Raw genomic sequence first — 15993 nt, 5'->3', positions numbered from 1 at the left:
GGGAATTGATCCCCATCCGTCTGTTTTTAGCGTCAGTAATCGATGCCGGTGGGTGTTAGTGGACACATGTCTGCTGACATCCGCCGCTCCATAGACAACTATGGATGGTCTGATCAGGTCCGGTCTGACAGGCCGACCTGATTGGTCCATTGGTTTAGTGTGAAAGGGGCCTAAATCACCAGATTTTTAGAAACTATCCATAAATTTGCGGGCAGTTGGCAACCCTGTTGCAGTATGATCCATGGGGGAGGGGAAATGGAGGAAATGAGGGTATGCGTTATATCTACAAAGACTTTTTAAACCTTAAAGAGACCCTATAACAGAATTCAACCGTTTGAGAAAAGCACATACATGTAACAAAGAGAATGAACTCTAACCAAGCTTTCCCTGTACATCTCCTTTAACTATGTGACAGGGTCTCTTTAAAGCTTACAAATGTGTCAGCATGGTCCAAACCTTTATTTTACCATTTTGCCGATTTATCACAAGTATCAGAAGGATATTCTTCTCCATTCTGTGGTACAGAATCATGTTTTACCACCTACAGAAGCTGGCCGCATAAAGCAGTGCAGGCATCCACCGCGGTATCTGCATAGTGATTGGAGCCCCTGAATGCAGGGCGTAGGGTGAGTGTTGTTTCCCGGGGTGTACAGGAGCGCGTGTTCAGGCAGGTATAGTCTGATTCCCCCCTTCTGGCTTGAGATAGAACAGAGACAGCAGTTGCTTTTTATTGATTTTTCCCATCTGGTTTCGGGGAATTTCTTCCACCCGGATGAGCTCAGCAGGAATGCAGTACGGGGCCATGAATGCCCTAAATGAGAAAAGGGAGCCTGGCTTAGTTACATGCATCATCACATACATGCTGGTGTCTGCAAACTGGTGTATGGCGACCATAGCTTTGCATTTAATAAAAATTACAATGCTGTTTTTTGTTTTTTTTTCTCAACAAGGCGCCATCCACTAAGTGCAATCAGTTCATTTAAAGTGGAACTACACTTCATCTGAGCACCACAGAGCAAAAACACGATTTCATTCATTTTAAATATTCAAAGCAACCCCCCCCCCCCCCATACCTTAATGTTTTATTTTGCTGAGAAATCACTTTAAAAAACATCCCCCATGGCATTTCTGGCTGTGGCCATTTTGAGTAATGGCAGATGATTCATGTACAGTATCTCACAAAAGTAAGAACACCCCTCACATTTTTGTAAATATTTTATTCTATCTTTTCATGTGACAACACTGAAGAAATGACACTTTGCTACAATGTAAAGTAGTGAGTGTACAGCTTGTATAACAGTGTAAATTTGCTGTCCCCTCAAAATAACTCAACACACAGCCATTAATGTCTAAACCACTGGCAACAAAAGTGAGTGCACCCCTAAGTGACAATGTCCAAATTGGGCCTAATTAGCCATTTTCTCTCCCCAGTGTCATGTGACTCGTTAGTGTTACAAGGTCTCAGGTGTGAATGGGGAGGAGGTGAGTTACATTTGGTGTTATCGCTCTCACTCTCTCATACTGGTCACTGGAAGTTCAACATGGCACCTCATGGCAAAGAACTCTCTGGAAAAAAGAATTGTTGCTCTACATAAAGATGGCCTAGGCTATAAGAAGATTGCCAAGACCCTGAAACTGAGCTGCAGCATGGTGGCCAAGACCATACAGTGGTTTAACAGGACAGGTTCCACTTAGAACAGGCCTCGCCATGGTTGACCAATGAAGTGGAGTGCACGTGCTCAGCGTCATATCCAGAGGTTGTCTTTGGGAAATAGACATATGAGTGCTGCCAGCATTGCAGCAGAGGTTGAAGGGGTGGAGGGTAAGCCTGTCAGTGATCAGACCATACGCCGCACACTGCATCAAATTGGTCTGCATGGCTGTCGTCCCAGAAGGAAGCCTCTTCTAAAGATGATGCACAAGAAAGCCTGCAAACAGTTTGCTGAAGACAAGCAGACTAAGGACATGGATTACTGGAACCATCTCCTGTGGTCTGATGAGACCAAGATAAACTTATTTGGTTCAGATGATGTCAAGCGTGTGTGGCAGCAACCAGGTGAGGAGTACAAAGACAAGTGTATCTTGCCTATAGTCAAGCATGGTGGTGGAGTGTCATGGTCTGGGGATGCATGAGTGCTGCCAACACTGGGGAGCTACACTTCATTGAGGGAACCATGAATGCCAACATGTACTGTGACATACTGAAGCAGAGCATGATCCCCTCCCTTCAGAGACTGGGCCGCAGGGCAGTATTCCAACATAACGACCCCAAACACACCAACAAGACAACCACTGCCTTGCTAAAGAAGCTGAGGGTAAAGGTGATGGACTGGCCAAGCATGTCTCCAGACCTAAACCCTATTGATCATCTGTGGGGGATCCTCAAACAGAAGGTGGAGGAGAGCAAGGTCTCTAACATTCACCAGCTCTGTGATGTCATCATGGAGGAGTGGAAGAGGACTCCAGAGACAACCTGTGAAGCTCGGTGAACTCCATGCCCAAGAGGGTTAAGGCAGTGCTGGAAAATAATGGTGGCCACACAAAATTTTGACACTTTGGGCCCATTTTGGACATTGTCAGTTAGGCCTGTTCTGAGTGGAACCTGTCCAGGTAAACTGCTGTATGGTCTTGGCCACCGGGCTGCAGCTCAGTTTCAGGGTCTTTGCAATCTTCTTATAGCCTAGGCCATCTTTATGTAGAGCAACAATTCCTTTTTTTTTCAGATCCTCAGAGAGTTCTTTGCCATGAGGTGCCATGTTGAACTTCCAGTGACCAGTATGTGAGAGTGAAAGCGATAACACCAAATGTAACACACCTGCTCCCCATTCACACCTGAGACCTTGTAACACTAACGAGTCACATGACACCGGGGAGAGAAAATGGCTAATTAGGCCCAATTTGGACATTATCACTTAGGGGTGTACTCACTTTGGTTGCCAGCAGTTTAGACATTAATGACTGTGTGTTGAGTTATTTTGAGGGGACAGCAAATTTACACTGTTATACAAGCTGTACACTCACTACTTTACATTGTAGCAAAGTGTCATTTCTTCAGTGTTGTCACATGAAAAGATAGAATAAATTATTTACAAAAATGGGGTGTACTTAATTTTGTGAGATACTGTAGAAGTACACACAGGGTGTACCAGGTGTCCCAGGGCACACTCTAATCACCCCGTGCAGCGCAGATTCCCCCACTACTGCCCTGGCCCCCCCAGCAGCGCTGCCAGCTTCCCTCCTCTTCTTTCCCACCGGCTGCTGCTGCGGCTGCAAATAGGGGGATGTTTTAGGATTAGTGGGGTATGTAATTTACCGGCCTCCTTCCCTTTCTGAATGAACACAGCGAGTGATCAGCACCGCGTGTTTGAGCTTTGGAGTGCACACCCTAATGCAATAGGCTGCGCACTCCTATGTTAATGTAGCATTGACGTCCTGGAATCCATCTGCCCTTTATTCAGGCATACAAGCAGGAGAATGTGCTTAGCTGAGAAAACCCCTCCTCCTCTCCTCCATCCCTGAAGATTCCTGGGATGTATGACATCATTTGCCTAGGGAAGGAACCAGGAAGTAACTGACAAAATGTAAAGAAAAAATTGTTCAAAGCAATTAAATAGGATATACCTTCCTATCTATATTTACTAATGCTAGCAGTATTAGGCATAAAAATAGTCCATGGTGATTAAGAGAGTGAAGTTCTGCTTTAAATTATCATCTTTTAATGAAGAGCAACTAATGTGCAAAATTCCAGCACTCCACTACCAGGCGGTCTCACAAGCTATATAAAATTCCAGCACTCCACTACCAGGCGGTCTCACACGCTATATAAAATTCCAGCACTCCACTACCAGACGGTCTCACAAGCTATATTGAACCCTTCTATTACATCATGTTGATAGCACAGTTCATGCAGAAGGAGGAAGTGGAAAGCCCCCCCCCCCCCCTGTATTATGGAAAATAATCTTCTTCCCTGGCTCAGGCCCAATCTATCAGCACACTCAGGGCTGGTTAACACCAGCTGCAGTGGGACTGTGTTGGGTGGCTATTCCAGCGCAGTCCCACCACGTGGACAGAATGCCTGGTCTCTGATGTGCCCCGTTTACCCCGCTGTGTTGCGGTGGTAATGCATGCAGTAATTTTTTTTTTTTTAGGGAAGCGCAGTGCGAGGCAATCCACTGACTCGCACTGCGCGGCTGGCAATTGACCTTAGGGGACGTCACACAGACATCTTATAAAGGTCAATTGCCAGCCGCGCAGTGCGAGTCAGTGGATTGCCTGAAGAAAATAAAAAGATAGATCACAGCGCTGATCTCAGCCAGATCGCATCGCACACCAGCCGCTGCACTGCTGTGTGAAGAGGTGGCTGAACTTCATGCACATACAAGTAGTAGTTGGAGGTCTGAGTGAGCTGAGCATTCTTTTTTTGCATTGTTTGGTTTTCCTTAAACAGATTCTATAATCTGGGAACTCCATAACCATACTGCTGAAGTGGAGGCACATTGTGCAGCAAGTATCTCTGTTATTCTTCACATCAGTTTCTGTATCCCTGTGTAGAACCCGTTGTGTAGTACCCATTGTGTAGTACTCGTTGTGTAGTACCAATTGTGTAGTACTCGTTGTGTAGTACCCATTGTGTAGTACTCGTGTAGTAGCTGCTGTAGCCGTTGTGTAGTACCCGTTGTGTAGTAACCATTGTGTAGTAACCGTTGTGTTGTAGCTGTTGTGTAGTACTCGCTGTGTAGTACCCGTGTAGTACTCGTTGTGTAGTACTCGTTGTGTGGTACTCGTTGTGTGGTACTCGTGTGGTACTCGTTGAGTAGCACCCATTGTGTAATACTCGTTGTGTAGTACCCATTGTGTAGTACCTGTTGTGTAGTACTCGTTGTGTAGTACCCGTGTAGTACTCGTTGTGTAGTACTCGTTGAGTAGCACCCATTGTGTAGTACTCGTTGTGTAGTACCTTTTGTGTAGTACCTTTTGTGTAGTACCCGTTGTGTAGTACTCGTGTGGTACTCGTTGTGTAGTACCCGTTGTGTGGTACTCGTTGAGTAGTACCCGTTGTGTAGTAACCATTGTGTAGTAACCGTTGTGTTGTAGCTGTTGTGTAGTACCCGTGTAGTACTCGTTGTGTAGTACTCGTTGTGTGGTACTCGTTGTGTGGTACTCGTTGAGTAGCACCCATTGTGTAGTACTCGTTGTGTAGTACCCATTGTGTAGTACCTTTTGTGTAGTACCTTTTCTGTAGTACTTGTTGTGTAGTAGCCGTTGTGTAGTACCTTTTCTGTAGTACTTGTTGTGTAGTAGCCGTTGTGTAGTACCTGTTGTGTAGTACTCGTTGTGTAGTACCCGTGTAGTACTCATTGAGTAGCACCCATTGTGTAGTACTCGTTGTGTAGTACCTTTTGTGTAGTACCTTTTGTGTAGTACCCGTTGTGTAGTACTCGTGTAGTACTCGTTGTGTAGTACCCGTTGTGTGGTACTCGTTGTGTAGTACCCGTTGTGCAGTACTCGTTGTGTAGTACCTGTTGTGTTGTAGCTGTTGTGTAGTACCCGTTGTGTTGTAGCAGTTGTGTAGTACCCGTTGTATAGTAGCTGTTGTGTAGTATCCGTTGTGTAGTACCCATTGTGTAGTAGCTGTTGTGTAGTACCCGTTGTGTAGTACATGTGAGTTCCAGGCCTAGTCTGTAAGCAAGGCTGCTACTTCTGCCCAAACTTCAATTAAAGTGGCATTCCAAGCTAGAGCTAAGTAGGCATAAAACTGCTCCCACCCCCTCCTAACACCCATTACTAACTACCTTGTAGAAGGAAGATGCATATACTTACCTATACAGGAAGAAAAACGCTGGGGTCGTTGATTTGTATACCAACCACGGCTCTAACTGCATGGAGTTTGCATGTTTTCCTTGTGCCTGCATGGGTTTCCTCTGGGTTCTCCGGTTTCCTCTCACACTCCAAAGACATGCTGGTAGGTTAACTGACTCCTGTCTAAAATAGGCCCTATGTATGAATGTGAGTTGGGGACCTTAGATTGTAAGCTCCTTGAGGGAAGAGACTGATATATATACAGTATATATTATATATGTAAAGTGCTATAAATAATATTCTCAGGAAGCTCTGGTCTGGTCACCTGATCAGCGGCCAGCTTCAGGGAGAAGAGAGGTAACTGACCATGGATGCCCCTGTGTAAGCCAATGGGTAATGTCACTGCCCAGGCATTGAATCCTGCTTTATGTATTCTCTCCTGTCCCCAGAAAGCCGGCCGCTGGGGAGATTACGTGACCGGACCGGAGCGCCATAAGAATAGGTAAGAATATCCATCTTCCTTCTACAGGATAGTTAGTATAGGTGTTAGAAGGAAAGCAGAGCACCCTCTTGTAGGAAGGCGGAGCACCCTCTTGTAGGAAGGCGGAGCACCCTCTTGTAGGAAGGCGGAGCACCCTCTTGTAGGAAGGCAGAGCACCCTCTTGTAGGAAGGCAGAGCACCCTCTTGTAGGAAGGCGGAGCACCCTCTTGTAGGAAGGCGGAGCACCCTCTTGTAGGAAGGCGGAGCACTCTCTTGTAGGAAGGCGGAGCACTCTCTTGTAGGAAGGCGGAGCACCCTCTTGTAGGAAGGCGGAGCACCCTCTTGTAGGAAGGCGGAGCACCCTCTTGTAGGAAGGCGGAGCACCCTCTTGTAGGAAGGCGGAGCACCCTCTTGTAGGAAGGCAGAGCACCCTCTTGTAGGAAGGCGGAGCACCCTCTTGTAGGAAGGCAGAGCACCCTCTTGTAGGAAGGCAGAGCACCCTCTTGTAGGAAGGCGGAGCACCCTCTTGTAGAAGGCGGAGCACTCTCTTGTAGGAAGGCAGAGCACTCTCTTGTAGAAGGCGGAGCACTCTCTTGTAGGAAGGCAGAGCACCCTCTTGTAGGAAGGCAGAGCACCCTCTTGTAGGAAGGCAGAGCACCCTCTTGTAGGAAGGCGGAGCACCCTCTTGTAGGAAGGCAGAGCACCCTCTTGTAGGAAGGCAGAGCACCCTCTTGTAGGAAGGCAGAGCACCCTCTTGTAGGAAGGCGGAGCACCCTCTTGTAGGAAGGCGGAGCACCCTCTTGTAGGAAGGCGGAGCACTCTCTTGTAGGAAGGCGGAGCACCCTCTTGTAGGAAGGCGGAGCACCCTCTTGTAGGAAGGCGGAGCACCCTCTTGTAGGAAGGCGGAGCACCCTCTTGTAGGAAGGCGGAGCACCCTCTTGTAGGAAGGCAGAGCACCCTCTTGTAGGAAGGCAGAGCACCCTCTTGTAGGAAGGCGGAGCACCCTCTTGTAGGAAGGCGGAGCACCCTCTTGTAGGAAGGCGGAGCACTCTCTTGTAGGAAGGCGGAGCACCCTCTTGTTGGAAGGCGGAGCACCCTCTTGTAGGAAGGCAGAGCACCCTCTTGTAGGAAGGCGGAGCACCCTCTTGTAATGTTATCCAGTGAACTTCCTAAGATGGTACTCTGTTTACCTTCTTTGTACATGTTAATTGTGCTATACAGGAATTACAAAAAAGAATTAAAATGTTTAAATTTAAATTACAAATGTCTAATCGTAAAACGGCATCTCAAATCCCAATATAAACTGCGATCCGCCAGGACCCTCAACCATCTTAAAAGGTGGAACTTCATTCTCCCAATCAACATTGATTTTTTTTTTTTTAGTCCTCATGCTGCTATCATAAGGAAATAGATAGGAAAGTAGATTATATTTACTTGTTTAAAACTTTTTTTTTTACATTTCTTCAGTTACTTCCTGGTTACTTTTTTTTTTTTTAATCAGAAGCAAAGTTTATTAAACTGTGCGAGATACAGCATGTACATATAAGAAGGACATCGCAGCTCAAGAGTATATATACAACAGCGAGTACATTTCAATGCCAACAATAAAAAGGAGGGTATCAAAACAAACAAAATACTTCCTGGTTTCTTGCCTAGGCAAGTGATGTCATGCATCCCAAGAGAGGAGGAGGGGTTTTCTCAGCTAAGCACACTCTCTTGCATGCATACTTGAGCTAAGGGCAGGAAGTAAATGCTACATGAATCATGCGCCCTTACTCAAGATGGCCACATCCAGAAATGCTAGGGGGTGATTTTCAAAGCAATTTCTCAGCAAAATAAAGCACAGTGGCATGGATGGATTGGGGGGGGGGGGTTGCTCTGAATAATAAAAATGAATTAAATAGCGTTTTTAGATTGTGCTGCTCAGATGCATTGAAGATCCACTTTAGCCCCTCTCAGCACTTGAAGCCTGGGAGAAAACCTTCTTTCCACCCCCTTAAAACCCACTCATCTTTGTTCCCTTTTCCCCTACCCCCCCCCATTTACCTACCCTATGTAAATATAGTGGAATAGCCGAACAAGTTAATTTTGTAGTCATACACATTGGAGGCAAACAAATTCTCTCAAATGTTCTTTCAAATTCTATCTTGAAATGTTCATTATAATTATTTCTCTATGTAAATCTTGACTGTCCAGGTAAACAATTTATTTTCTATGTAGACATAGTTTGCTACCCATGTGCTATTATATTGTAAAGACTCTCAATAAAACTTTGAATTACATGAAGAAAAAAAAAAAAAAAAAAAAAAGGAAGAAAGAAAGAAGGTGGAAGCAGTTTTAGGCTTAGATAGGTCTAGCCCGGAATTTTGCTTTAAGTGCTGCTCTGACTTAACCACCTCAATACCGGGCACTTAAACCCCCTTCCTTCCCAGACCAATTTTAAGCTTTTAGCGCTGTTGCATTTTGAATGACAATTGCGCGGTCATGCAACACTGTACCTAAACCAAATCTGTGTAATTTTTTCCCCCACAAATAGAGCTTTCTTTTGGTGGTATTTTATCACCGCAAGGTTTTTTATTTTTTGGTGCACAAATAAAAAAAGACAGAAAAGTTTGAAAAAAAAAAAAGTTTTTTTGTTTTATGTTATACAATTTTGTAAATAGATACGTTTTTTTCCTCCACTGATGAGCACTGATGAGGCCGCACTGACAGGCACTGATGAGGAAGCACTGATGGGGTGGCACTGATATGCAGCACTGATAGGTAGCACTGATATGCAGCACTGATATGTGGCACTGATTTGCAGCATTGGTGGGCACTGATAGGCAGCGCTGATGGGCACTGATAGGCAGCACTGATGGGCACTGATAGGTGGCACTGATCGGCACTGATGGGCGGCACTGATAGGCAGCACTGGTGGGCAATAATGGGCACTGGTCGGCAGCACTGATAGATGGCAATAATGGGCACTGGTGGGCAGCACTGATAGATGGCATTGGTGGGCAGCACTGATAGGGAGGGCACCACTGGCAGGCTCTCTGAGCCCTGATTGCCATCCCTGGTTCCCTGGTGGCCATGGTGCGCATCCCTGGTGGTCATGGGTGGGCATCTCTGGTGGCTCTAGTGGCACCCCCCCCCCCCCCCCAGGGCTGCACTGGTAATCAATGTTCTGATTACCAGCACAGACCCCCCCTGTGATCAGTGAGTAATTAGAAAAACTCACTGATCCCCTGGCTGCAGCACAGATCATCTTCTTCTCCTCACTGACAGGATCTGTGTGAGGAGAAGAAGAGATCAAAGCCGTTACAACGGCTGTATTTACATTACATGACGGCTGTGATTGGACACAGCCGTCATGGGATCAGGAGGGCCAATCACAGGGCCCTCCTGCCGCAACTTGTTGCTCTGTGTCCGAGGGACACAGGCACATCGAGATTGCGCCGCTATTTTAATTTAAAATAAATTAAAATAACAAAAAGATGTGTATACTTACCTGCTATGTGCAATGGAATTGCACAGAGCAGCCCTGAACCTCCTCTTCCCCGGTTCCCCGTGGGTGCTTCTGGCTCCTCCTCTCTTTGTGGCAAGTGTCATCATAGGAAGCGGCTTCCTATGGGAGGGGGTGCTCGTGTGGGGTCGCTCCTGAGCCACTTTGCCTGCGTCTACAGACACAGACAGCAGGGGTTTGCCCCGCTCCCCATCACTGGCTTTGACTGACAGCAGCAGGAGCCAATGGCTCTTGCTACCTCGGCAAAGCATGTAAGACTAGGAAGTGAGGAGAGAAAGCCGCTGCAGATGGGCACAGCACTAGAAGATCGAATAGGAAGGGGGGGCGGGGGAGTTACTATCTAAACATTTTTTACCTTAATGTAAGGAATGCATCAGTGTAACCAGTGTTTAGGCTTTAGAACCACTTTAGGCCTCTAGAACGTGAGAGATTACTAACAAAAAATTTTTTTAGCTTCTCACCTTGCCCACTGCTTTAGTTCATTCAAGGAAAGAGTATGTCCATCTCGAAGTTTCACAATGGCTGACACGCGCTGTCCCCAGATACCATCAGGTGCTCCGATGACAGCCACATCTACACAGGAGGATAGCAGATAAAAAGAAACAAAAAACTAAATTCAAAATATCTGTGGGTGCAATCATTTTTTTTCTTTTATAAAATACATACCTGTAATGCTTGGATGGGCCAAGAGGTGGCGCTCCACTTCTAAAGCGCTAATTTTGTACCCTCCACTCTTAATTATATCTACGGAAGTTCGGCCGAGGATCCAGTATGATCCGTTTTTATACACTGCTGTGTCCCCTGGAGAATTAAAAAGAAAAAAAAATGCAACAAAAAGGGATACAGAACAATCATCGGGTTCAATCAGGAAAGGGAACAATGACCACAAACCCCTCCTCCCATATAATAAATATTCATCCATCTGGTTTTAAAAGATGGAAAAAGTTCACTTCCAAAAGTATTGAACCCTAATCCAGGCAGAAAAGAAACACTATTTAAAGCAGATGTGTAGATATAAAATATATATATATATTTTTAGATGCCACAAGTATAAGTGCCCAAATCTATCCTGTTGACACCTTCCTCTCTGCAGTAGAATTCAAAGTGGAAGAGGGAGGGTCAGTATTCTGAGCCAATCAGGTGCACTGCATACACATGTGCTGAAAGTAGAGAGGAAAGTGATGACTATCAGTCTGATGGGGCTCCCCAATTAAGGGCTGCGGTTGGGGAGGTAACCAAAGCCACATTTCTTTACTGCAGCAGAGAAAAGCAACAAACCCCACCTGGCTCTGTTGTGGGACAGAGCTGTGAAAGGCTAGCCATACATGTGTACATTTTTCCCGTTCAGCCCCACAGGGGCCCAAAATTTTCTGAACCCTATACAGCAGTACTACAAAAACAACAGACAGAGGGCGCGCCAGCCTAGAGCATTACTTTCGTACACACTTTATCAAAATACTTTAAAATAAAAAACATACTCACAAATGCATAGTGCCAGCAGGCATATCAGATAAAGAACGCTTAAGCTTGTAGCACGGGAAGACCCATAAGAGTCCAATTAGGCCAACGCATTTCGAGCGGCAGCCACTCTTCTTCAGAGACAAAAAAAGATCTTTTGGCTCTGAGGAAAAGGGGCAGCCCCTCGAAACGCATTAGCCATATTGAACGCTGAAGCGTCTTTCTGTGCTACAAGCTAAGCATTGCGGATCTGATGACTCACATTTTGATCATCTGACATGCCTGTTGAAACTGTACGTTTGTGAGTATATTTTTTGCTTTTATTTATCAATAGTCAATAATAAAGTGTGTACAAAGATATTGTGCTAGGCTGGTGGGCCTTCTGTCTGTTTTGCAGTGCTGCATGTGAAGGGACACCCAGAGTCCTGAGAGGGCCACATGGCATCACAGCGCCAGGCCATAGGTTGGAAGAGTGGAAAACCGACCAAGTTAAGCACCACATTCGAGCGCAGGAGGTTGTTCTTACTGTTCATTCCCTATACAGCAATCTAAGGCTGGCCATAGATGCTTCACTTTGTCTTTTGTTTTTTTATCGATCCGCAGGCAGGCTGATTAGAAATAAAAAGGAACGGAATCTCCCTTCCACACATGTGAGGTGGATGGAGGCATCCCTATCGCTGCGCCATTGTATTCTTACAACAGGACTCCACCGCTGTCAGAATACAACGATCAGCGGGTGCAGCCATCTGACCGAGCAAAATGTTCCAACAGTCCAGCTGGACAGAAGTCGACCATTAGATTGGCTTCTGTTGAGTGGGAAAGGCCATAGATGAATCAAAATTTGGCCAGTCCTTTCTAAACTGGACAAATTTTGATCCATCTATGGGCAGCATATGGTTTTCTCATTCATAGCCGTCTCTCTTCTTTTGTCATATATGGAGTTATTGAGCAGACGTCTCCCAAGGCACCTTCATCTTCCTCACAGTTGTCCTACACTACTGTAGCTGTCCCATTCTGTTTTGCCTCAGACATTTCAGTCCTAAGGCACCCTATTCCATCCAGTTTACACACACCTTCAGTATTTGGATGATTTTGGTTGTCTTGCACTCAGCCAGACAATTCGTACCCATTCTCCAGCTGCCCTGTTTTATCGATTATCTTGCTGTTCCATTCACCATTGTTTGACGTTGGCCATTCTATATATCAAGCCAAGTGACCCTGGCAGCTCCATGTATACTAATGTTAGGCTATCTCATTGATGGTCTCACAAATCTGACTGTCCCACTATTCCACAAGCCAACATCTGTACTAAATACAACCTTCTGAATGTAGTAGGTTCAGGCTGCCCATGCTATAGCCAACCAACAGTTTTTTTTTTTTTTTTTACAAATTATGTTCTAGTCATACCCCCCATGACCATTCCTGTTCCATTTAACCCCATTAACACCCATCTCAGACTGGTTGTTTTATAGCTACCGGACTCTGGCTGCCCCCCCCCCCCTGCACTTGTCCTATGCCCATAAGCTTATTCCATTTACACCCAGGGGAGGACTGGGCCAGGGGGCAGGGGGGCAATTGCCCCCTTGGGCTGTGCCGATGCCCCATAAAAAGACTGCACTGCTTCTGCCAAAGACATGCCTGAAGGATTCCTGGTGAAGAGAAGTAAAAAGTCCCTGCCACTGACCTATTGAGTGTGGGTTGAAGACAAGGACAGAGCATAGGCCTCCTCATCCAAGCATGAATGGTGTAAAACTGTGTCTTAGCAGAGGCTTGTTCCATGCCCCACTGGATATTCTCCTCCCCCAGCCAGCCCCAACCAAGCTGTCCCTGCTGGCCAGGTTGGGAACCAGGATTCGGTCGGTGAGTAGTACCTGGAGTGGAGCATTAGCCTGGAATGGGGGTCAGGAGGAGGCCGGGAAGAGGGAGAGTGGAAAGGGGGCCGAGTTGCTGCACCATGGGCCTCTGGTTTTTACTTTCCCCCTGGGCCAAAAGTTGCCAGTCAGCCCTTGTTTACACCCATCCCAGACTGTCCTATTCTTTACCTGACTCTGGCTATTCCATGTACACTTGTCCCATTCCCATGCACCGGATTTATTTACACCCATCCCAGACTATTTGTTTGACCTGACCCTGACTGTGCCACCTACACTGGTTCCATGCCCATACGCTGCACCAAATTGCACCCATTCCAGACTGTCCTATTTGTGTGACCTGACCCTGACTGTCCCAACTACACTGGTCCCATGCCCATATGCTGGTTCCATTTACACCCACCCAAAACTGCCCTATTTCATTGACCTTATTCTGGCTGTCTCACCTACACTTGCACCATGCTGCCTCTTCCACTACACCCATCTCATAGTGTCCTATTTGTTTGTCCTGACTCCGGCTGTCCCACCTACACTTGTCCCATGCACTGGTTCCATTTACGCCCATTCTAGACTGTCCTATTTGTTAGACCTGACCCGGCTGTCCCACATTTACTTGTCCCATGCCCTGGTTCCATTTACGCCCATCCCAGACTGTCCTATTTGTTTGACCTGACCCTGGCAGTCCCACCTACGCTGGTCCAATGCTCATGCACTAGTTCCATTTACGCCCATCCCAGACTGTTCTATTTGTTTGACCCGACTCTGGCTGTCCCACCTACACTGGTCCAATGCTCATGCACTAGTTCCATTTACGCCCATCCCAGACTGTTCTATTTGTTTGACCCAACGCTGGCTGTCCCACCTACACTGGTCCAATGCCTTTTCACTAGTTCCATTTACCCCCCATCCCAAACTGCCCTACACTTGTCCCATGCCCATGCACCGGATCTATTTACACCCATCCCATACCACTTATTTGACCTGACCCTGAATGTGCCACCTACACTGGTCCCATGCCCATACGCTGATCCAAATTGCACCCATTCCAGACTGTCCTATTTATTTGACCTGACCATGACTGTCCCAACTACACTGATCCCATGCCCATATGCTGGTTCCATTTACACCCATCCAAAACTGCCCTATTTCTTTGACCTTATCCTGGTTGTCTCACCTACACTTGTCCCATGCTGCCTGTTTCACTACACCCATCTCAAACTGCCCTATTTGTTTGACCTGACTTTGGCTGTCCCACCTACACTTGTCCCCTGCCCATGCACTGGTTCTATTTACGCCCATCCCAGACTGCCCTATTTGTTTGACCTGACCCTGGCAGTCCCACCTACACTGGTCCAATGCTCATGCACTAGTTCCATTTATGCCCATCCCAAACTGCCCTATTTGTTTGACCTGACTTTGCCTGTCCGACCTACACTTGTCCCCTGCCCATGCACTAGTTCCATGTACGCCCATCCTAAACTGCCCTATTTGTTTGACCTGACCCTGGCAGTCCCACCTACACTTGTCCCAGGCTCATGCACCAGATCCATTTACGCCCATCCCAGACGGTCCTATTTGTTTGACCCAATGCTGGCTGTCCCACCTACACTTGTCCCATGTCCATGCACTGGTTCCACTTATGCCCATCCCTGACTGCCCTATTTGTTTGACTTGACCCTGGCAGTCCCACCTACACTTGTCCCATGCTCATGCACTAGTTCCATTTACGCCCATCCTAAACTGCCCTATTTGTTTGACCTGACCCTGGCAGTCCTACCTACACTTGTCCCATGCTCATGCACCAGATCCATTTACGCCCATCCCAGACTATCCTATTTGTTTGACCCCATGCTGGCTGTCCCACCAACACTGGTCCAATGCCTTTTCACTAGTTCCATTTACCCCCATTCCAAACTGCCCTACACTTGCCCATGCCCATGCATCGGATCTATTTACACCCATCCCAGACCATTTATTTGACCTGACCCTGAATGTGCCACCTACACTGGTCCCATGCCCATAGGCTGCTCCAAATTGCACCCATTCCAGACTGTCCTATTTGTTTGACCTGACCATGACTGTCCCAACTACACTGGTCCCATTTACACCCATCCAAAACTGCCCTATTTCTTTGACCTTATCCTGGTTGTCTCAAATACACTTGTCCCATGCTGCCTGTTTCACTACACCCATCTCAAACTGCCCTATTTGTTTGACCTGACTTTGGCTGTCCCACCTACACTTGTCCCCTGCCCATGCACTGGTTCTATTTACGCCCATCCCAAACTGCCCTATTTGTTTGACTTGACCCTGGCAGTCCCAACTACACTGGTCCCATGCTCATGCACTAGTTCCATTTATGCCAATCCTAAACTGCCCTATTTGTTTGACCTAGCCCTGGCAGTCCCACCTACACTGGTCCAATACTCATGCACTAGTTCCATTTACGCCCATCCTAAACTGCCCTATTTGTTTGACCTAGCCCTGGCAGTCCCACCTACACTGGTCCAATACTCATGCACCAGATCCATTTACGCCCATCCCAGACTGTCCTATTTGTTTGACCCAATGCTATCTGTCCCACCTATACTTGTCCCATGTCCATGCACTGGTTCCACTTATGCCCATCCCTGACTGTCCTATTTGTTTGACCCAACACTGGCTGCCCCATCCATCACCCTCAGGTTCTCCCAGACATATCCATCTCCTCTGACTGTTTACAGTTATCATTCCTGTCTGCCTTGTAATAAACACAGCGATCTGTCCTAACCTGTAAAAGGCACTGAGATAATCTATCCACAGCCTGCACACCAATGTCTCTGAGGTAGTAAACACAACAGTGCTCCCATGGGTGGAAGGGTGGGGGCTTGGGATGA

The 15993-nt window shown here is 46.8% G+C and overlaps 1 protein-coding gene across 1 annotated transcript in view; it reads right to left on the bottom strand.

The window, feature by feature from the left end:
* Positions 1-492: 492 nt before the first annotated feature.
* Positions 493-15993, bottom strand: part of ACSF3 (acyl-CoA synthetase family member 3) — a 59049-nt gene continuing 43548 nt past the window's right edge. Inside the window, exons 7-9 of the mRNA XM_082269607.1 lie at positions 10455-10589; positions 10250-10361; positions 493-811 (exon numbers count right to left, since the gene is read on the bottom strand). Of these exons, the coding sequence (XP_082125733.1) occupies positions 664-811; positions 10250-10361; positions 10455-10589 (395 nt within the window). The 3' untranslated portion in view covers positions 493-663. The remainder of the gene's footprint in view (positions 812-10249; positions 10362-10454; positions 10590-15993) is intronic.

This window comes from Pelophylax lessonae (assembly GCF_965119305.1).
Source record: "Pelophylax lessonae genome assembly, chromosome: 10".
NCBI lineage: Eukaryota > Metazoa > Chordata > Amphibia > Anura > Ranidae > Pelophylax > Pelophylax lessonae.
Note: the sequence above shows the minus strand (reverse complement) of the source record. Positions and strands in the feature narration are given on the sequence as shown.